Source organism: Oncorhynchus masou, chromosome 4, assembly GCF_036934945.1.
Source record: "Oncorhynchus masou masou isolate Uvic2021 chromosome 4, UVic_Omas_1.1, whole genome shotgun sequence".
In the NCBI taxonomy this organism is placed as follows: domain Eukaryota; kingdom Metazoa; phylum Chordata; class Actinopteri; order Salmoniformes; family Salmonidae; genus Oncorhynchus; species Oncorhynchus masou.
The window spans coordinates 9,207,380-9,230,804 of record NC_088215.1 but is presented as its reverse complement, the minus strand read 5'-3'; the positions used below and the strand labels follow the sequence as shown (position 1 = coordinate 9,230,804).

At 55.0% G+C, this 23,425-nt stretch overlaps 1 protein-coding gene across 7 annotated transcripts in view; it reads right to left on the bottom strand.

Moving 5' to 3' along the window:
* LOC135522894 (regulatory-associated protein of mTOR) overlaps positions 1–23,425 on the bottom strand; it is a 211,878-nt gene that overhangs the window by 81,444 nt on the left and 107,009 nt on the right. For all 7 annotated transcript variants that reach the window (XM_064949578.1, XM_064949609.1, XM_064949587.1 and 4 more), the window contains exons 9-10: positions 2,372–2,472; positions 229–373 (exon numbers count right to left, since the gene is read on the bottom strand). In XM_064949578.1, coding sequence (XP_064805650.1) covers positions 229–373; positions 2,372–2,472 — 246 coding nt within the window. The remainder of the gene's footprint in view (positions 1–228; positions 374–2,371; positions 2,473–23,425) is intronic.

Sequence of the window (23,425 nt, the reverse complement as noted above, 5' to 3'; positions counted from 1 at the left end):
GAAGAGAAAACGGAGGCAATAAGAGATGAAAACAGGCGATCGCTCACCCAAGAGGCTTTCAGCAACAACACTCCCCCCAACTAATGCTTTTCGCGACCGATGGTGGAAAAACACACCAAAGGATTTTGCAGACAGTTTTCAACATGCATCTAATGAATGGACAGACAGTAGATTGAATAGAAAAAGGCCAACAGAGAAAAAGTGTGTGTGTGCGCCAGTGCGTCTTACCACATGGCGTGCATGTACGTAGGTGGCAGGCGCGGACTGCTGACTGGGGTGCAGTTGTATGACCTCATTATCCTCTCGGCCAATAGGAAGTTGCGGAATAAACTGGCCACCAACAGGTCCTGACGAAAGAGCTTCTGGAACAGATCTAGAGAGAGAGAGAGAAAAAGGATGAGTAAGAGAAGAGAGGATTTTAAAATTTTGCACAAAAAAATATATATATATCTATATATATATCATATTTACATAAGTATTCAGACCCTTTACTCAGTACTTTGTTGAATCATTTTTGGTAGTGATTAGTCTCAAGTCTTCCATTCTTCTCTGCAGATCCTCTCAAGCTCTGTCAGGTTGCTGCACAGCTATTTTCAGGTCTCTCCAGAGATGTTTGGTCGGGTTCAAGTCCAGACTCTGGCTGGGACACTCAAGGACATTCAGAGACTTGTCCCCGAAGCCACTCCTGCATTGACTTTCCTGTTGGAAGGTGACCCTTTGCACCAGCACTCTGGAGACGGTTTTCATCAAGGATCTCGCTGTACTTTGCTCCGTTCCTCTTTCCCTCGATCCTGACTAGTCTCCCTGTCCCTGCCGCTCAACAACATCCCCACAGCATGATGCTGCACCCACCATGCTTCACCGTAGGGATGGTGCCAGGTTTCCTCCAGAAGTGACGCTTGGCATTCAGGCCAAAGAGTTCAATCTGGGTTCTCATGGTCAGAGTCCTTTAGATGCCTTTTACTGAGGAGTGGCTTCCGTCTGGCCACTCTACCATAAAGGCCTGATTGGTGGAGTGCTCCAGAGGCTGATTAATGAATTGCAGTGCCGTATGGCTTCTGGGGCTTATCAGCCCATCACCACCTTTGTCCTTCTGGAAGGTTCTCCCATCTCCACAGAGGAACTCTGGAGCTCTGTCAGAGTGACCATCGAGTTCTTGGTTACCTCCCTGACATAGGCCCTTCTACCCCGATTGCCCGGTCGGCCAGCTCTAGAAAGAGTCTTGGTGGTTCCAAACTTCTTCCATTTAAGAATGGAGGCCACTGGGTTCTTGGGGAACTTATATCCTGCAGACGTTTTTTGGTACCCTTCCCCAGATCTGTGCATCGACACAATCCTGTCTCGGAGCTCTACAGACAATTCCTTCAACCTCATAGCTTGGTTTTTGCTCTGACTTGCGCTAGCATCTGTGGGGGCCTTATATAGACAGGTGTGTGCCTTTCCAAATCATGTCAAATCAATTGAATTTACTACAGGTGGACTCCAATTAAGTTGTAGAAACATCAAGGATGACCAATGGAAACAGGATGCACCTGAGCTCAATTTCGAGACGCATAAGCAAAGAGTCTGAATACTTATGTAAATAGGGCATCTATGTGTTTACTTTTTTATAAATCTGCAACAATTTTTAAAAACCTGTTTCTGTTTGGTCATTATGGGGTATTGTGTGTAGATTGTTTTATCATCAATGATTTGATCCATTTCAGAATAAGGCTGTAACATAACAACATGTGGAAAAGTCAAGAGATCAATACTTTCCGAATGTACTGTAGGTGTGTGTGTATGTGTTGAATGTGGACAGACAGGCAGAGTGCCGTAGCAGCGCCAGATAGATCAAGGCAGGGGGCGGTAGTGACATTTTCAACTCTTATTATTAATTCATGCATTATCTCATTTAGTTTAATGGGGCCAGGTTGCTCCAGTGTTAATCCCCAACTAATGATAATAATTGGTGTGTGTGTGTGGGTGTGTGCGAGAGAGAGAGTGAGTCTGTCTGTCTGTGTATAAGTGTTTTGATTGCGGTGTGATTCGAGTGTGTGTTCGCGTGCTTTTGTGTGTGACAGAGTGAGAGTGTGTGTGTGTGTGTGTGTGTGTGTGTGTGTGTGTGTGTGTGTGTGTGTGTGTGGATTAGGTGTGCCGTGCCTTCATGAAGGAGATTCTCTGTGATGTAGGCTGATTAATGAATTGCAGTGCCGTATGGCTTCTGGGGCTTATCAGCCCATCACCACAGTTCTCCTCTCACATCACGACTCACATGAGTGTGAGTGAGTGAGAGATACTTTCTACTTGTCTGGGCAACCTAGGTAGACACAGGGGTATGAGTGTGTGTGCTTGCATATACTCTCCCTAGCTCATGTGTGTGTGTGTGTACCTCTGGGCAGCACGTTCCAGGCGATAGTGTCAGTGATAGCAGTGAAGATCCAGTTGAGCTCTCCCAGAGGGGTGCGTCTGTCATTCAATCTCCCAGGTATCCTACACAACACCATAGGTTAGTCAGTAACATTAAGATAGAGGTAACTGCCAAAATAAAGGAAACACCAACATAAAGTGGCTTAATGGGGGGGGGGGGGGCACCACGAGTCAGAACAGCTTCAATGCACCTTGGCATAAATTCCACAAGTGTCTGGAAGTCTGTTGGAGGAATGCGACCATGGATATAAAGCAGTGTTCTATATATATATATATGGATGCAACACGATTCTTCCGTGAGAAAAATAATTTGTTGTTTTGTTGACGGTGGTGGAAAATGCTGTCTTAGGCGCCGCTCCAGAATCTCCCGTAAGTGTTCAACTGGGTTCTGGTGACTGAGACGGCCATGGCATCATACATCGTTTCCATGCTCATCAAACCATTCAGTGAACACTCGTGCCCTGCGGAAGGGGGCATTATCATCCTATGGAGGCATAGCCATGGTAACCAAAATAATGGACTGAATAATGGTCTGCCCAGCATTTTTATACATTTGTAAATGACTTAAGTCAGGAACCAAACCTGTGTGGAAGCATCTGTTTTTAATATACTTTGTATCCCTCATTTACTCAAGCGTTTCCATCATTTTGGCAGACACCTGTATATTCCATATAAAATACACTGAGTGGACAAAACATTAAGAACACCTTTCTACTATTGAGTTGCACCCCCCTTTGCCGTCGGGACATGGACTCTACAAGGTGTCGAAAGCGTTCCGCAGGCATGCTGGCCCATGTTGACTCCAAAGCTTTCCACAGTTGTGTCAAATTGGCTGGATGTCCTTTGGGTGGTGGACCATTCTTGATACACACAGGAAACTGTTGAGCGTGAAAACCACAGCAGCGTTGCAGTTCTTGACAAACCGGTGCACCTGGCACCTACAACCATACCCCGTTCAAAGGCACTTAAACATTTTATCTTGCCCATTCACACTCCGAATGGCAAAGTGACATCAATAAGGGACCATAGCTTTCACCTGGATTCACCTTGGCAGTCTATGTCATGGAAGGAGCAGGTGTTCCTAATATTTTGTACACTCATTGTATTTCAGTGTTCTATATCTATAATACATCCATTCCATCAGTCTAATTAACATATAGAGCTATTCATTACAGTGGCATCAAGCTACAATAACACTTAAACTGTCTGTCATTAGACTTTATGGGAGAGCACCGCAGATTATATGCACATATAAAGCACTAAAATACTGCACTATATAGTAGCGTTAAGCAATTATTTTTCATTTTTTAAACAACTAACGTCCGTTCTACGATTTGAAATCCATATTGTTGTGTTTTTTTTCTTCCTGAGCTCAATGTGAAGTTTGTAGAGATTAATCACCAATTCTGAACGGTGTGATGTTGTAGGGAGTTGGTTTCCAACAGGCCAATCTTTTATACTGAACAAAAAAATAGTTGTAGCGATGAGACAAGATAGTAGCTACTAAACAATTGGATACCACAAAATTGGGGAGAAAAAGGGGTCAAAAAATAAATAAATAATTTATATATGTATATGCTGATTTCACATAACTGGGACTACAGATGCTGTTGATCAGGCTGTTGATTGTGGCCTGCGGAATATAGTCCCAATACTTGCGACATGGTGCTGTGCATTATCATGCTGAAACATGAGGTGATCGCTGCGGATGAATGGAACGACAATGGGCCTCAGGATCTCGTCACTGTATGTGTGCATTCAAATTACCATCGATAAAATTAAATTGTGTTCATTGTCCGGAGCTTAGGCCTGCCCATACCATAACCCCACCACCACGGGGCACTCTGATCACAACATTGACATCAGCAAGCCACTTGCCCACACAACGCCATACACGTGATCTGCTGTTGTGAGGCCAGTTGGACATACTGCCAAATTCTCTAAAAATGACTTTGAGGCAGCTTAGAGAAATGTATATTACAATTTCTGGCAACAGCTCTGGTGGACATTTCTGTCGTCAGCACGCCAATTGCACACTCCCTCAAAACTTGACTCATCTGTGGCATTGTGTTGTGACACTAAACTGCAGATTTCAGTGGGCTTTTGTCTCCAGTACAAGGTGCACCTGCGTAATGATCATGCCGTTTAAATCGGCTTCTTGATATGCCACACGGAAGGATTATCTTGGCAAAGGAGAAATGCTCACTAACAGGGATGTAAACAAAATTGAGCACAAATTGAGAGAAATAAGCTTTTTGTGCGTATGGAACACGCCTGGGATCTTTTATCTCAGCTCATGAAACATGGGACCAACACTTTACATGTCACGTTTATATTTTTATTCAGTGTGCATAGTTTAGCACAGAAGATGTGGTAATTAACTACAATGACCATAATCGATTACGCACCCGCTTCAACTTGTGTGGTCTGTGCGGAGCAAGACATGGAGACGGGCGCCTTACTCAGACCGACAGCGTCATTGCGTTTTGCTCCACCAGACGCATATTCATTTCTAATAGAATGCTGTGTTTGGCTTGCAGCATTGTGTTGCAGAGGTAGTTCCAGTGCGCATCAAACTGTATGTAACGACTTGACAGAAACAGTAGCAGAAGGTGAATGTTGCACTGTTGTTGCACACATCTGGTAAACATGTTGGGTTGAAAGGAAAGATGTTTTGACTGCTAGGACGTTGACGGTCTGATCGAGGCGTGGTCGAGAGGGATCGAAGGCAGTTGCTTCGCGAGACTGAAAATACATGATTGATTGATAGTTGTTATTCAGCCTTATTTACTTTGAAGAACTACTAAAAATATATTTTTGTCAGACAGCATAGGCAGCAGCTTCATAGAGATGAGACGACTTGGAATGAAATAACATTTTAAATCAATCTAATATTTTATTAAAGTAACGTGAAAAAACGGGTTAATAAGTGATAAACAGTAATGGCAGTCACCATGGGACTCATTGTTGTATTACGTGAAACAGCATTCAACACGGAATTTCATGTCTAAATAAACACATTGAAACCAAAAACCGTGATTATTTTTTAACAATCGAAACGAAACGACCTCATAAAGTTCTAATCGCTATAGCCTTACTTCATAGAGAATAGGGTGCAATTTGGGACTCTGCCTCAGACATACACAGTCTTCATCTGAATCAAAGTCCTCCACAAAGACCTAATAGGAAACCTCTCCTTTAGCACTAGCCTATCCTGTGTCTCGGGTCACTCAGTATTCCAAACCTGAGATTGCCATGGAAATGAGCGTGGGGATTGCTTATCCCAGACGGGAGCGGTATCCGCGGTGCCCGGCACCATGGTAATCAACGCGGCGACACAGGAAAATCCCCTCAGCCCCTCTCCCAGCTCCCCGTCGTATAATGAGCAGTCAGTGAGGCTAGAAGTGGAGGGAGAGGAGGCTAAGACTAAAGGCTACTGAACCAGAAAGAGCGCGAGAGAGAGAGCGCGAGAGGGCGAGAGAGAGAGCGGGAGAGAGAGCGGGAGAGAGAGCGGGAGAGAGAGCGCGAGAGGGAGAGAGAGAGCACGAGAGGGAGAGAGAGAGCACGAGAGGGAGAGAGAGAGCACGAGAGGGAGAGAGAGAGCACGAGAGGGAGAGAGAGAGCACGAGAGGGAGAGAGAGAGCACGAGAGGGAGAGAGAGAGCACGAGAGGGAGAGAGAGAGCACGAGAGGGAGAGAGAGAGCACGAGAGGGAGAGAGAGAGCACGAGAGGGAGAGAGAGAGCACGAGAGGGAGAGAGAGAGAGCACGAGAGGGAGAGAGAGAGCACGAGAGGGAGAGAGAGCACGAGAGGGTGAGAGAGCACGAGAGGGAGTGAGAGAACACGAGAGGGAGAGAGAGCACGAGAGGGAGAGAGAGACACGAGAGAGAGAGCACACGAGGGAGAGAGAGCACGAGAGGGAGAGAGAGCACGAGAGGGAGAGAGAGCACGAGAGGGAGAGAGAGCACGAGAGGGAGAGAAGCACGAGAGGGAGAGAGAGCACGAGAGGGAGAGAGAGCACGAGAGGAGAAGAGCACGAGAGGGAGAGAGAGAGCACGAGAGGGAGAGAGAGCACGAGAGGGAGAGAGAGCACGAGAGGGAGAAACACGAGAGGGAGAGAGAGCACGAGAGGGAGAGAGAGCACGAGAGGGAGAAAGCACGAGAGGGAGAGAGAGCACGAGAGGGAGAGAGAGCACGAGAGGGAGAAAGCACGAGAGGGAGAGAACACGAGAGGGAGAGAGAGCACGAGAGGGAGAGAGAGCACGAGAGAGAGCGGGAGAGAGAGCACGAGAGGGGGAGAGAGAGCACGAGAGAGGGAGAGAGAGCACGAGAGGGGGAGAGAGAGCACGAGAGGGGAGAGAGAGCACGAGAGGGGAGAGAGAGCACGAGAGGGAGAGAGAGAGCACGAGAGGGGAGAGAGAGAGCACGAGAGGGAGAGAGAGAGCACGAGAGGGAGAGAGAGAGCACGAGAGGGAGAGAGAGAGCACGAGAGGGAGAGAGAGAGCACGAGAGGGAGAGAGAGAGAGCACGAGAGGGAGAGAGAGAGAGCACGAGAGGGAGAGAGAAGACACGAGAGGGAGAGAGAGAGCACGAGAGGGAGAGAGAGCACGAGAGGGAGAGAGAGAGCACGAGAGGGAGAGAGAGCACGAGAGAGGGAGAGAGAGCACGAGAGGGGGAGAGAAGACACGAGAGGGAGAGAGAGAGCACGAAGGGAGAGAGAGAGCACGAGAGGGAGAGAGAAGCACGAGAGGGAGAGAGAGAGAGCACGAGAGGGAGAGAGAGAGCACGAGAGGGAGAGAGAGAGCACGAGAGGGAGAGAGAAGCACGAGAGGGAGAGAGAGAGCACGAGAGGGAGAGAGAGAGCACGAAGGGAGAGAGAGAGCACGAGAGGGAGAGAGAGAGCACGAGAGGGAGAGAGAGAGCACGAGAGGGAGAGAGAGAGCACGAGAGGGAGAGAGAGAGCACGAGAGGGAGAGAGAGAGCACGAGAGGGAGAGAAGAGCACGAGAGGGAGAGAGAGACACGAGGGAGAGAGAGAGCACGAGAGGGAGAGAGAGAGAGCACGAGGGAGAGAGAGAGAGCACGAGAGGGAGAGAGAGAGCACGAGGGAGAGAAGAGAGCACGAGAGGGAGAGAGAGAGCACGAGAGAGAGAGAGAGAGCACGAGGAGAGAGAGAGAGCACGAGGGAGAGAGAGAGAGCACGAGGGAGAGAGAGAGCACGAGAGGGAGAGAGCACGAGAGGGAGAGAGAGAGAGAGAGCACGAGGGAGAGAGCACGAGAGGGAGAGAGCACGAGAGGGAGAGAGAGCACGAGAGGGAGAGAGAGAGAGAGAGCACGAGGGAGAGAGAGAGAGCACGAGAGGGAGAGAGCACGAGAGGGAGAGAGAGCACAGGAGAGAGAGAGAGAGAGAGAGAGCACGAGAGGGAGAGAGAGCACGAGAGGGAGAGAGAGCACGAGAGGGAGAGAGAGCACGAGAGGGAGAGAGAGCACGAGAGGGAGAGAGAGCACGAGAGGGAGAGAGAGCACGAGAGGGAGAGAGAGCACGAGGGAGAGAGAGCACGAGAGGGAGAGAGCACGAGAGGGAGAGAGAGCACGAGGGAGAGAGAGAGAGCACGAGAGGGAGAGAGCACAGGAGAGAGAGAGAGAGCACAGGAGAGAGAGAGAGAGCACGAGAGGGAGAGAGAGAGCACGAGAGGGAGAGAGAGCACGAGAGGGAGAGAGAGCACGAGGGAGAGAGAGCACGAGAGGGAGAGAGAGCACGAGAGGGAGAGAGAGCACGAGAGGGAGAGAGAGCACGAGAGGGAGAGAGAGCACGAGAGGGAGAGAGAGCACGAGAGGGAGAGAGAGCACGAGAGGGAGAGAGAGCACGAGAGGGAGAGAGAGCACGAGAGGGAGAGAGAGCACGAGAGGGAGAGAGAGCACTGAGAGGGAGAGAGAGCACGAGAGGGAGAGAGAGCACGAGAGGGAGAGAGAGCACGAGAGGGAGAGAGAGCACGAGAGGGAGAGAGAGCACGAGAGGGAGAGAGAGCACGAGAGGGAGAGAGAGCACGAGAGGGAGAGAGAGCACGAGAGGGAGAGAGAGAACGAGAGGGAGAGAGCACGAGAGGGAGAGAGCACGAGAGGGAGAGAGCACGAGAGGGAGAGAGCGAGGGAGAGAGAGAGGGAGAGAGGGAGAGAGGGAGCACGAGAGGGAGAGAGAGAGCACGAGAGGGAGAGAGAGAGCACGAGAGGGAGAGAGAGAGCACGAGAGGGAGAGAGAGCACGAGAGGGAGAGAGAGAGCACGAGAGGGAGAGAGAGAGCACGAGAGGGAGAGAGAGAGCACGAGAGGGAGAGAGAGAGCACGAGAGGGAGAGAGAGAGCACGAGAGGGAGAGAGAGAGCACGAGAGGGAGAGAGAGCACGAGAGGGAGAGAGAGAGCACGAGAGGAAGAGAGAGAGAGTGTACAGGAGAGAGAGTGTACGAGAGAGAGAGAGAGCACGAGAGGGAGAGAGAGAGCACGAGAGGGAGAGAGAGAGCACGAGAGGGAGAGAGAGAGCACGAGAGGGAGAGAGAGAGCACGAGAGGGAGAGAGAGAGCACGAGAGGGAGAGAGAGAGCACGAGAGGGAGAGAGAGAGCACGAGAGGGAGAGAGAGAGCACGAGAGGGAGAGAGAGAGCACGAGAGGGAGAGAGAGAGCACGAGAGGGAGAGAGAGAGCACGAGAGGGAGAGAGAGAGCACGAGAGGGAGAGAGAGAGCACGAGAGAGAGAGAGAGAGCACGAGAGAGAGAGAGAGAGCACGAGAGAGAGAGAGAGAGCACGAGAGAGAGAGAGAGAGCACGAGAGAGAGAGAGAGAGCACGAGAGAGAGAGAGAGCACGAGAGAGAGAGAGAGAGCACGAGAGAGAGAGAGCACGAGAGAGAGAGAGCACCAGAGAGAGAGCACCAGAGAGAGAGAGGCAAAAGACTAGCTAGTAGAGAGTGTAGTACTGAACTAAAGGGAGAGAGACCAATGGCTAATGGACTGGAGGGAGAGAGGGAGAAAGGAGCGAGGGGGTTAACACTAGACCGACTGTAGGCCAACAGCCACTGACGTTTGATTTTGAAAATACATTTGAGGGGGGAAAATCAGCACACAATAAAAGTTGTCCTGTTCCTTCCAACTGTTCCTAAATGTTTGTATTTTACACTGCTCATTTGTCAGAATTTGAAATCACAAACAGAAAAATACTTTGCCTTTTTTCTTGTTTGTTTCCACACCTATTCCCAACTTAACCCGTCAAGACAGGATGTTGGTACCCAGCCAGGTGCTAATGCAACTCTCCCCACTGAATGACAGACAAATGGGGGTTAACTGTGCACCTTACTTCACAATTGAATTCAAATGAGGCCTAACTAATGATAGGGAGAGGAGGGTGAAGAGGATGATTTAATTTAGAAAGACAATAGTGGGATGAAGAGTTTGTGTTATGCCCATTTATCAGCAGCAAACCATTTGACCGCACGCCTTGGGGGTTGATACCATTCTCTTTTAAGTTGTACTTTGTCAAAATATCAGTTGTCAAACTGTACATGCATTTACAGACGCAGGGAAAGGAGCGTCACTTCATCATATCGTCCTTCAGAGTCGCATGCGGATAAAACATGTTCATAGTATCAGAAAGAGCATATTCTGCAGTCTCTCTTACACTTACCTTTGTCAAATAACTCGCTATTCAAGAGGTGCAGCTCTATTTCCAAAATGTCACTTTTCCCAAGAATATCCCTGCTGTCCATGAATTCAGCACATGGCCACTCACGCGGCAGCATTGCTCTGCCTACTACGCAAAAACCAGTAGCATAATACAGTTCAATTATGCTATTCTGTCGTCAATGGATGAATGGGCAATAGAAACCAGGTATAAACTGATAATGGTGACTTCAATGAACTGGTTGATGAGGGTGATTGAATGTGATTGATCTGAATGATGAGGGTGAAGAGGATGATTGAATTTAGAACTATATTGTAACTTTGATGACGAATTGTGGGCAGTCTATTTTATTATGACAGGCTGTAAACGGTTATATCATTTCCCCTCGGTTAGACTCAAATTAGACAGAGTACAACATACAGCGTGTCGTTCACAATGGCAAGCCGAACCAAACGAATGGACGCACTGACAGTATTGCAAATGCTGCAGAACTAGGTGAGTTTGAGTCGGATGGAGGATCATATATTGAGCTAGAAGTCGACGTTGCTGATGAAGAGTCTTCATCCGATTCAGATGTTGACTTCGAGCCTCCGATGCCTGAGCTTCGCCACATAGAAAAACTGAGACTGAGACAGTGATCCCAACTGGCACGGTGAGACAGGAGTCTGGGAGGGACGGCACGGTGACACAGGAGTCTGGGAGGGACGGCACGGTGAGACAGGAGTCTGGGAGGGGCGGCACGGTGAGACAGGAGTCTGGGAGGGGCGGCACGGTGAGACAGGAGTCTGGGAGGGGCGGCACGGTGAGACAGGAGTCTGGGAGGGGCGGCACGGTGAGACAGGAGTCTGGGAGGGGCGGCACGGTGAGACAGGAGTCTGGGAGGGGCGGCACGGTGAGACAGGAGTCTGGGAGGGGCGGCACGGTGAGACAGGAGTCTGGGAGGGGCGGCACGGTGAGACAGGAGTCTGGGAGGGGCGGCACGGTGAGACAGGAGTCTGGGAGGGGCGGCACGGTGAGACAGGAGTCTGGGAGGGGCGGCACGGTGAGACAGGAGTCTGGGAGGGGCGGCACGGTGAGACAGGAGTCTGGGAGGGGCGGCACGGTGAGACAGGAGTCTGGGAGGGGCGGCACGGTGAGACAGGAGTCTGGGAGGGACGGCACGGTGAGACAGGAGTCTGGGAGGGACGGCACGGTGAGACAGGAGTCTGGGAGGGACGGCACGGTGACACAGGAGTCTGGGAGGAACGGCACGGTGACACAGGAGTCTGGGAGGGACGGCACGGTGACACAGGAGTCTGGGAGGGACGGCACGGTGAGACAGGAGTCTGGGAGGGACGGCACGGTGAGACAGGAGTCTGGGAGGGACGGCACGGTGGTGACACAGGAGTCTGGGAGGGACGGCACGGTGACACAGGAGTCTGGGAGGGACGGCACGGTGACACAGGAGTCTGGGAGGGACGGCACGGTGAGACAGGAGTCTGGGAGGGACGGCACGGTGAGACAGGAGTCTGGGAGGGTCGGCACGGTGACACAGGAGTCTGGGAGGGACGGCACGGTGACACAGGAGTCTGGGAGGGACGGCACGGTGACACAGGAGTCTGGGAGGGACGGCACGGTGACACAGGAGTCTGGGAGGGACGGCACGGTGACACAGGAGTCTGGGAGGGACGGCACGGTGACACAGGAGTCTGGGAGGGACGGCACGGTGGTGACACAGGAGTCTGGGAGGGACGGCACGGTGAGACAGGAGTCTGGGAGGGACGGCACGGTGGTGACACAGGAGTCTGGGAGGGACGGCACGGTGACACAGGAGTCTGGGAGGGACGGCACGGTGAGACAGGAGTCTGGGAGGGACGGCACGGTGACACAGGAGTCTGGGAGGGGCGGCACGGTGGTGAGACAGGAGTCTGGGAGGGACGGCACGGTGACACAGGAGTCTGGGAGGGACGGCACGGTGAGACAGGAGTCTGGGAGGGACGGCACGGTGAGACAGGAGTCTGGGAGGGTCGGCACGGTGACACAGGAGTCTGGGAGGGACGGCACGGTGACACAGGAGTCTGGGAGGGACGGCACGGTGAGACAGGAGTCTGGGAGGGACGGCACGGTGAGACAGGAGTCTGGGAGGGACGGCACGGTGAGACAGGAGTCTGGGAGGGACGGCACGGTGGTGACACAGGAGTCTGGGAGGGACGGCACGGTGAGACAGGAGTCTGGGAGGGACGGCACGGTGACGACACAGGAGTCTGGGAGGGACGGCACGGTGACGACACAGGAGTCTGGGAGGGACGGCACGGTGACGACACAGGAGTCTGGGAGGGACGGCACGGTGACGACACAGGAGTCTGGGAGGGACGGCACGGTGACGACACAGGAGTCTGGGAGGGACGGCACGGTGACGACACAGGAGTCTGGGAGGGACGGCACGGTGGTGACACAGGAGTCTGGGAGGGACGGCACGGTGGTGACACAGGAGTCTGGGAGGGACGGCACGGTGGTGACACAGGAGTCTGGGAGGGACGGCACGGTGGTGACACAGGAGTCTGGGAGGGACGGCACGGTGGTGACACAGGAGTCTGGGAGGGACGGCACGGTGGTGACACAGGAGTCTGGGAGGGACGGCACGGTGGTGACACAGGAGTCTGGGAGGGACGGCACGGTGGTGACACAGGAGTCTGGGAGGGGCGGCACGGTGAGACAGGAGTCTGGGAGGGGCGGCACGGTGAGACAGGAGTCTGGGAGGGGCGGCACGGTGAGACAGGAGTCTGGGAGGGGCGGCACGGTGAGACAGGAGTCTGGGAGGGGCGGCACGGTGAGACAGGAGTCTGGGAGGGGCGGCACGGTGAGACAGGAGTCTGGGAGGGGCGGCACGGTGAGACAGGAGTCTGGGAGGGACGGCACGGTGAGACAGGAGTCTGGGAGGGACGGCACGGTGACACAGGAGTCTGGGAGGGACGGCACGGTGACACAGGAGTCTGGGAGGGACGGCACGGTGAGACAGGAGTCTGGGAGGGACGGCACGGTGGTGACACAGGAGTCTGGGAGGGACGGCACGGTGACACAGGAGTCTGGGAGGGACGGCACGGTGACACAGGAGTCTGGGAGGGACGGCACGGTGAGACAGGAGTCTGGGAGGGACGGCACGGTGAGACAGGAGTCTGGGAGGGACGGCACGGCACGGTGGTGACACAGGAGTCTGGGAGGGACGGCACGGTGACACAGGAGTCTGGGAGGGACGGCACGGTGACACAGGAGTCTGGGAGGGACGGCACGGTGAGACAGGAGTCTGGGAGGGACGGCACGGTGGTGACACAGGAGTCTGGGAGGGACGGCACGGTGAGACAGGAGTCTGGGAGGGACGGCACGGTGGTGACACAGGAGTCTGGGAGGGACGGCACGGTGACACAGGAGTCTGGGAGGGACGGCACGGTGAGACAGGAGTCTGGGAGGGACGGCACGGTGACACAGGAGTCTGGGAGGGGCGGCACGGTGGTGAGACAGGAGTCTGGGAGGGACGGCACGGTGACACAGGAGTCTGGGAGGGACGGCACGGTGAGACAGGAGTCTGGGAGGGGCGGCACGGTGAGACAGGAGTCTGGGAGGGTCGGCACGGTGACACAGGAGTCTGGGAGGGACGGCACGGTGACACAGGAGTCTGGGAGGGACGGCACGGTGAGACAGGAGTCTGGGAGGGACGGCACGGTGAGACAGGAGTCTGGGAGGGACGGCACGGTGAGACAGGAGTCTGGGAGGGACGGCACGGTGACACAGGAGTCTGGGAGGGACGGCACGGTGGTGAGACAGGAGTCTGGGAGGGACGGCACGGTGACGACACAGGAGTCTGGGAGGGACGGCACGGTGACGACACAGGAGTCTGGGAGGGACGGCACGGTGACGACACAGGAGTCTGGGAGGGACGGCACGGTGACGACACAGGAGTCTGGGAGGGACGGCACGGTGACGACACAGGAGTCTGGGAGGGACGGCACGGTGACGACACAGGAGTCTGGGAGGGACGGCACGGTGACGACACAGGAGTCTGGGAGGGACGGCACGGTGACGACACAGGAGTCTGGGAGGGACGGCACGGTGACGACACAGGAGTCTGGGAGGGACGGCACGGTGACGACACAGGAGTCTGGGAGGGACGGCACGGTGACGACACAGGAGTCTGGGAGGGACGGCACGGTGACGACACAGGAGTCTGGGAGGGACGGCACGGTGGTGACACAGGAGTCTGGGAGGGACGGCACGGTGGTGACACAGGAGTCTGGGAGGGACGGCACGGTGGTGACACAGGAGTCTGGGAGGGACGGCACGGTGGTGACACAGGAGTCTGGGAGGGACGGCACGGTGGTGACACAGGAGTCTGGGAGGGACGGCACGGTGGTGACACAGGAGTCTGGGAGGGACGGCACGGCACGGTGACACAGGAGTCTGGGAGGGACGGCACGGTGGTGACACAGGAGTCTGGGAGGGACGGCACGGTGGTGACACAGGAGTCTGGGAGGGACGGCACGGTGGTGACACAGGAGTCTGGGAGGGACGGCACGGTGGTGACACAGGAGTCTGGGAGGGACGGCACGGTGGTGACACAGGAGTCTGGGAGGGACGGCACGGCACGGTGAGACAGGAGTCTGGTAGGGACGGCACGGTGAGACAGGAGTCTGGGAAGGACGGCACGGTGGTGACACAGGAGTCTGGGAGGGACGGCACGGTGACACAGGAGTCTGGGAGGGACGGCACGGTGAGACAGGAGTCTGGGAGGGGCGGCACGGTGAGACAGGAGTCTGGGAGGGGCGGCACGGTGAGACAGGAGTCTGGGAGGGGCGGCACGGTGAGACAGGAGTCTGGGAGGGGCGGCACGGTGAGACAGGAGTCTGGGAGGGGCGGCACGGTGAGACAGGAGTCTGGGAGGGGCGGCACGGTGAGACAGGAGTCTGGGAGGGGCGGCACGGTGAGACAGGAGTCTGGGAGGGGCGGCACGGTGAGACAGGAGTCTGGGAGGGGCGGCACGGTGAGACAGGAGTCTGGGAGGGGCGGCACGGTGAGACAGGAGTCTGGGAGGGGCGGCACGGTGAGACAGGAGTCTGGGAGGGGCGGCACGGTGAGACAGGAGTCTGGGAGGGGCGGCACGGTGAGACAGGAGTCTGGGAGGGGCGGCACGGTGAGACAGGAGTCTGGGAGGGACGGCACGGTGAGACAGGAGTCTGGGAGGGACGGCACGGTGAGACAGGAGTCTGGGAGGGACGGCACGGTGACACAGGAGTCTGGGAGGAACGGCACGGTGACACAGGAGTCTGGGAGGGACGGCACGGTGACACAGGAGTCTGGGAGGGACGGCACGGTGAGACAGGAGTCTGGGAGGGACGGCACGGTGAGACAGGAGTCTGGGAGGGACGGCACGGTGGTGACACAGGAGTCTGGGAGGGACGGCACGGTGACACAGGAGTCTGGGAGGGACGGCACGGTGACACAGGAGTCTGGGAGGGACGGCACGGTGAGACAGGAGTCTGGGAGGGACGGCACGGTGAGACAGGAGTCTGGGAGGGTCGGCACGGTGACACAGGAGTCTGGGAGGGACGGCACGGTGACACAGGAGTCTGGGAGGGACGGCACGGTGACATAGGAGTCTGGGAGGGACGGCACGGTGACACAGGAGTCTGGGAGGGACGGCACGGTGACACAGGAGTCTGGGAGGGACGGCACGGTGACACAGGAGTCTGGGAGGGACGGCACGGTGGTGACACAGGAGTCTGGGAGGGACGGCACGGTGAGACAGGAGTCTGGGAGGGACGGCACGGTGGTGACACAGGAGTCTGGGAGGGACGGCACGGTGACACAGGAGTCTGGGAGGGACGGCACGGTGAGACAGGAGTCTGGGAGGGACGGCACGGTGACACAGGAGTCTGGGAGGGGCGGCACGGTGGTGAGACAGGAGTCTGGGAGGGACGGCACGGTGACACAGGAGTCTGGGAGGGACGGCACGGTGAGACAGGAGTCTGGGAGGGACGGCACGGTGAGACAGGAGTCTGGGAGGGTCGGCACGGTGACACAGGAGTCTGGGAGGGACGGCACGGTGACACAGGAGTCTGGGAGGGACGGCACGGTGAGACAGGAGTCTGGGAGGGACGGCACGGTGAGACAGGAGTCTGGGAGGGACGGCACGGTGAGACAGGAGTCTGGGAGGGACGGCACGGTGGTGACACAGGAGTCTGGGAGGGACGGCACGGTGAGACAGGAGTCTGGGAGGGACGGCACGGTGACGACACAGGAGTCTGGGAGGGACGGCACGGTGACGACACAGGAGTCTGGGAGGGACGGCACGGTGACGACACAGGAGTCTGGGAGGGACGGCACGGTGACGACACAGGAGTCTGGGAGGGACGGCACGGTGACGACACAGGAGTCTGGGAGGGACGGCACGGTGACGACACAGGAGTCTGGGAGGGACGGCACGGTGGTGACACAGGAGTCTGGGAGGGACGGCACGGTGGTGACACAGGAGTCTGGGAGGGACGGCACGGTGGTGACACAGGAGTCTGGGAGGGACGGCACGGTGGTGACACAGGAGTCTGGGAGGGACGGCACGGTGGTGACACAGGAGTCTGGGAGGGACGGCACGGTGGTGACACAGGAGTCTGGGAGGGACGGCACGGTGGTGACACAGGAGTCTGGGAGGGACGGCACGGTGGTGACACAGGAGTCTGGGAGGGGCGGCACGGTGAGACAGGAGTCTGGGAGGGGCGGCACGGTGAGACAGGAGTCTGGGAGGGGCGGCACGGTGAGACAGGAGTCTGGGAGGGGCGGCACGGTGAGACAGGAGTCTGGGAGGGGCGGCACGGTGAGACAGGAGTCTGGGAGGGGCGGCACGGTGAGACAGGAGTCTGGGAGGGGCGGCACGGTGAGACAGGAGTCTGGGAGGGACGGCACGGTGAGACAGGAGTCTGGGAGGGACGGCACGGTGACACAGGAGTCTGGGAGGGACGGCACGGTGACACAGGAGTCTGGGAGGGACGGCACGGTGAGACAGGAGTCTGGGAGGGACGGCACGGTGGTGACACAGGAGTCTGGGAGGGACGGCACGGTGACACAGGAGTCTGGGAGGGACGGCACGGTGACACAGGAGTCTGGGAGGGACGGCACGGTGAGACAGGAGTCTGGGAGGGACGGCACGGTGAGACAGGAGTCTGGGAGGGACGGCACGGCACGGTGGTGACACAGGAGTCTGGGAGGGACGGCACGGTGACACAGGAGTCTGGGAGGGACGGCACGGTGACACAGGAGTCTGGGAGGGACGGCACGGTGAGACAGGAGTCTGGGAGGGACGGCACGGTGGTGACACAGGAGTCTGGGAGGGACGGCACGGTGAGACAGGAGTCTGGGAGGGACGGCACGGTGGTGACACAGGAGTCTGGGAGGGACGGCACGGTGACACAGGAGTCTGGGAGGGACGGCACGGTGAGACAGGAGTCTGGGAGGGACGGCACGGTGACACAGGAGTCTGGGAGGGGCGGCACGGTGGTGAGACAGGAGTCTGGGAGGGACGGCACGGTGACACAGGAGTCTGGGAGGGACGGCACGGTGAGACAGGAGTCTGGGAGGGACGGCACGGTGAGACAGGAGTCTGGGAGGGTCGGCACGGTGACACAGGAGTCTGGGAGGGACGGCACGGTGACACAGGAGTCTGGGAGGGACGGCACGGTGAGACAGGAGTCTGGGAGGGACGGCACGGTGAGACAGGAGTCTGGGAGGGACGGCACGGTGAGACAGGAGTCTGGGAGGGACGGCACGGTGGTGACACAGGAGTCTGGGAGGGACGGCACGGTGGTGAGACAGGAGTCTGGGAGGGACGGCACGGTGACGACACAGGAGTCTGGGAGGGACGGCACGGTGACGACACAGGAGTCTGGGAGGGACGGCACGGTGACGACACAGGAGTCTGGGAGGGACGGCACGGTGACGACACAGGAGTCTGGGAGGGACGGCACGGTGACGACACAGGAGTCTGGGAGGGACGGCACGGTGACGACACAGGAGTCTGGGAGGGACGGCACGGTGACGACACAGGAGTCTGGGAGGGACGGCACGGTGACGACACAGGAGTCTGGGAGGGACGGCACGGTGACGACACAGGAGTCTGGGAGGGACGGCACGGTGACGACACAGGAGTCTGGGAGGGACGGCACGGTGGTGACACAGGAGTCTGGGAGGGACGGCACGGTGGTGACACAGGAGTCTGGGAGGGACGGCACGGTGGTGACACAGGAGTCTGGGAGGGACGGCACGGTGGTGACACAGGAGTCTGGGAGGGACGGCACGGTGGTGACACAGGAGTCTGGGAGGGACGGCACGGTGGTGACACAGGAGTCTGGGAGGGACGGCACGGCACGGTGACACAGGAGTCTGGGAGGGACGGCACGGTGGTGACACAGGAGTCTGGGAGGGACGGCACGGTGGTGACACAGGAGTCTGGGAGGGACGGCACGGTGGTGACACAGGAGTCTGGGAGGGACGGCACGGTGGTGACACAGGAGTCTGGGAGGGACGGCACGGTGGTGACACAGGAGTCTGGGAGGGACGGCACGGCACGGTGAGACAGGAGTCTGGGAAGGACGGCACGGTGGTGACACAGGAGTCTGGGAGGGACGGCACGGTGGTGACACAGGAGTCTGGGAGGGACGGCACGGTGGTGACACAGGAGTCTGGGAGGGACGGCACGGTGGTGACACAGGAGTCTGGGAGGGACGGCACGGCACGGTGAGACAGGAGTCTGGTAGGGACGGCACGGTGAGACAGGAGTCTGGTAGGGACGGCACGGCACGGGTAGAAAATAGGGAGGAGTTTGTGACATGCAGATGTTGCAGCACATCAGAGATGGTACTGTTGCTCATCTGCATAGAAAAGGAAACAGTAGGTGGGAACTCTAAACATTTATTGAACTCTTGTATGTCCGCGGGGCGAACGGCAGGAAAAAGAGCATGATGTGGAGTCCTTTTGGTCTGATTGGTACGGGGTGGACTTTTACAAACTGAAGCCAGGCCCATGAAAACTGTGCAGTGCAATTAATTTGTTTGTGGTGCTTGCTCACACAAAGCCCCAAAGCTGTGCGCTAACTGTGGACCCAAAGCAATAAGGGGGGGAGAATAGTTTTACGTATTAATCAAAGGCACTCGCATAAGGGCACAATACAGTGTCTGATATAAAAACAGTCATTTGTTGATTGTATCTTGTCATGAATATATATTCCCACAAATATTTATTTATGCAATTTGTCCTTTACAATTGTTCATGTGCTGGTGACTTTGTTTAGGAATACAGCAAATCAATTCACCTGTGCACCTGGTTGGTTATATTATCATATTGTTCTGTTTCTGTATGAAGTTGGAACTGGACTTAATTACTATAACTCTATCACTAATCAAATCTACAATTTAAGTTGATCAAATGGATTACACTGTAGTGTTTTTACGGTAAGGGAAACAAAAACCGGCTATAGGCCTACATTTACAATAGTTTATGCTCTATTTATCTCGCTTGTTTGTGCACCTTGCAGGGTAATATGCATCTGATGCTAAAGAGGATGCCCGGCAACGTTCTGTAGCAGGTACTGATAGGCTGAAAGGCCAGGCGGTTCTACCAATACAAACTTTGCCAGTTATCTAGATTAGAATCCATCTTCCTCTTGTGTAGGCTATTGTTTAGGGCACTAGTCAGTCCCCTGATGGCACAAGTCGGTCAGAACTTGGTCCTCAGATGGGACTTCCTGTTGATGCCAAATAAGGAGCTTCCTCTTGGGTCCCCACATTGATCTCCTGCTCAGTCGCACTAGTCAGTCCCCTGATGGCACAAGTTGGTCGGAACTTGGTCCTCAGATGGGACTTCCTGTTGATGCCAAATAAGGAGTTTCCTCTTGGGTCCCCACATTGATCTCCTGCTCAGTCACACTAGTCAGTCCCCTGATGGCACAAGTTGGTCGGAAATTGGTCCTCAGATGGGACTTCCTGTTGATGCCAAATAAGGAGTTTCCTCTTGGGTCCCCACATTGATCTCCTGCTCTGTCCGTCCGTGTCGACAGGTAGCCTAGCGGATAAGAGCGTTGGACCAGTAACCGAAAAGATGCTGCTTCGAAACCCTGAGCCGACTAGGTGAAAAATGCATCAATTTGCCCTTGAGCAAGTCACCTTAACCCTAAAACGCTCTGGATAAGAGCGTCTGCTAAATGAACCAAATGTAAAACGATGTACAGCATATGGTGTGTGTGGTCTAATGAGGACTCCTGACAGCCCCAGTGTGTGTAGTGTAGATCAATAGAGGCCTGGCTGTGTTGATGGTGATGTGTTGACCGGGCCGCCGGCCCCCCATGACGCTTTATGACCCCCTCAGTGGAGTACAAGGAGGAAGGGGGAAATAGACAGTGGAACAAATGGCTTACCCCATCGCCCTGGGTATATCCTGAGACACACACACACACTAAAGAAAGCTCACACACACAGTGCCCAGAGAGGACGCTGAGGAGCTGCACTGAACCAACAAGACATCGCTCATGTGAAAGAGCAGTGTGTCAGAGCATCAAAGAGACCCCATTTCTCTTTCCCATTCAGACCTGCTAAACCCCACAAGAGCTCACCCACTGCCCCCATTCATCTGGCCTAACACACATGCGCAGTCCGTACTGACAACACACTCACTCACTCTGCTAAATGCATTAGAACGGAGGAAAAGGAAGACATGGTTCTGCCATAACCTGGTCTCCGAGAGACTGGGGGGGGGGCACTGGTGAGCAGCGACATGTGAAGACATGTTTTCTCAGGGTTCCTGCTTGAGGTCAACAATTGATTGTCAGTAATTCCGTAAAACCTACCCTACCAGTATTATTTACTAACACATTTCCAAAGCTTGTTTGGCGAGAGGAGAGACCTGTGAAGGACAAACGATACAACCTACAACATCCCATTACCGTTTAGATGAACGGCTGGTGGCCCTGTGGAGTAAAAGCACTGAGTACTGGGTGTTCCTGCCAACAATGATTGGCAACATCGTGAAGCACCAAAGAGGAAACATTTAGCATCCCGGACGGGACAACCTGTGTACCAGAAAAGTAGAGGTCAATTGGTTTTCCTCTTTGTTCAAGGGGACAGAGGTAGGGAATGAATTAATGGATATCCTGGTCAAAGTGTAACATCCGTTTCCAACCCTAATTGTTACCTGTCATACCAGCTCCAGCATAGATGTTTTCCATCTTTACTCATTTGAATCGACTTGTTACTGTTGTTTTCCTAAAGGTAGAGTGTGCCAGTGTCACTGCTGAGTTCCCAAGTCTCTCAGGTGACTAAGTCACGTCAAATAACGACACATAAGCCAAGTGACTAGGCATGATGAGCACAGCCCTGCCCTACTGCGAGACCCCTAAAGAGACCCAGCAGGGGGCTAGACGAGCACCGCACCCCTCCAGGGAGTCTGGGGGAGACCGTATCAAGAGGGTGCGGGATTGGAATCCACGCTCAAAGCTCATAGGGTTCCCATATCATTCCCATGCAGTGGGAAAACAGAGTTGTGGGGAGATGAAAAGAAAAGCTGTGTTTTCTGAAAAGAAAGGATCATCCCTGATCAGGAGGCAGCTTGGCTGTTGTAGGAGTGAAGTCAAAAGATGGGAAATAAACAACAAACATTACATTGCATCTGACTGAAGTATTAGTCACGATAACTGACATGGTTTAGAATCGTGACTCAATCTCTTATCTAAGATCCTTTTGCAATAAGTGTGTATGTAGGAGTGCGTGTGTGTGTGTGTGTGTGTGTGTGTGTGTAGGAGGGAGAGGAGAAGTAAATAATTATTAGTTGGTTTAAGTTCTTTGCAGTGACTTAGTCTTAAGTAATGGGGGTCGGCTGTTGATATGTAACATTTTGGCCTTCTGAGCAGAAAGTGTGTGTGTGTGTGTGTGTGTGTGTGTCCATTATGGCCGGTTAACACTGAACACACGGAGGGAGTCATGGCCATGTGCTGACTGAGTCACAAACTCAGCTGGGAGGTAAATGTCCTGGGGCCCAGTGCTGAAACACACACTGACACAGCTCAGCCATCGGGTAGCTAATGCTTCAGCAACACTCCTTATTAGAGCGGTCTAAAACCCCGGTCCTGGAGTACCACACAGGGTGTGTTCAGGGTTCTGATCCAACTCTGCACTAATACACCTGGGGCAACGTTACAGCGTTCAGATATCACTTTTGTGTTTTTTGAGTGACCAGTAACCACTTTAGAGACTGCCACCAAAACCAGCTGTGTTTAAAGTTCCAGACAGAGGTAAATGAGAAGGTCCTTTAAACGAGGGTTGTGACAAGGTGTGAACTCAACAGACCCAACAGAACAGGCCCGTCAGAAGGCAGAGCAACCGGTCTAAAACAATCTGTCTCTCTGAAAGGCGTGTTTTTGCCATTGCAGCACATTGGCAACCACACATGGTATGGTGTTGGGTGATTCTTAGGAGAGGAACGGCTACAGGTCATGATGAACTAGCGCTTCTGTTGCTCTGCACTGGACTCCAGTACCTTTTGGCGGTGAAGTCCGATTATGAACTAGTTCACCACTTAAAACATCTGCAAAGCTCTGAAATACCACTCGCATTGATTTCTTTTTGGTCTGCATCTGGGTCAGATGCACGTCGTCACTTAAAAAAACACACTCGGAAGGGAAGCCTTTCCCAGCACGGACTGATTACACGGTCGGATGGTGTCCAACTCTGAACGAGGTGATACTGAACGAGTACACTACGGAATACACTACACATTCACTTGAGACGAGGACTCCAAAAACATGGACTCTCAAACTCAAAAAGCTCTCAAACACGACCTGCATTTTGATTTCTTTAGGGTCTGCATCTGGGTCAAGTCGGAATGCCGACAGAGCTTCCTTCCTAGTGTTTTAGAGGGGAGCGTTTTCCCAGCACGTCCTCAATCTCCGACACAAACCTACGATAAGACTGACGCTCGTATGAGCCTCCTGACGTGCCTTTGGATGTGTTGTCGCCGCAGCCCACCGCTCCAGTCCAGTGAGACATGGAAGGAGGGAGAGGTGTCAAAGCTGTCAAAACCGGCCCGTGATGTACTGATATGGCGAATAAAAGGGGAGAGAGAGTGGAGGAGAGAGAGTGGAGGAGAGAGAGAGGAGAGAGAGCGCGAGAGAAGCAAAGTAAGAGAGATCTCTCTGATTGTTAGTTGAAAGGCGCTCGCTGGTTATTTCTCAACCAGCTTTTAACCTCCACAGGGGCATCCCCACACGTCAGAGAGAGCAGGCGAGAGGAAGAGGAGAAAAGAGAGAGAGCTACAGAGAAGGTGGGAAGAGAGCGAGAGAGT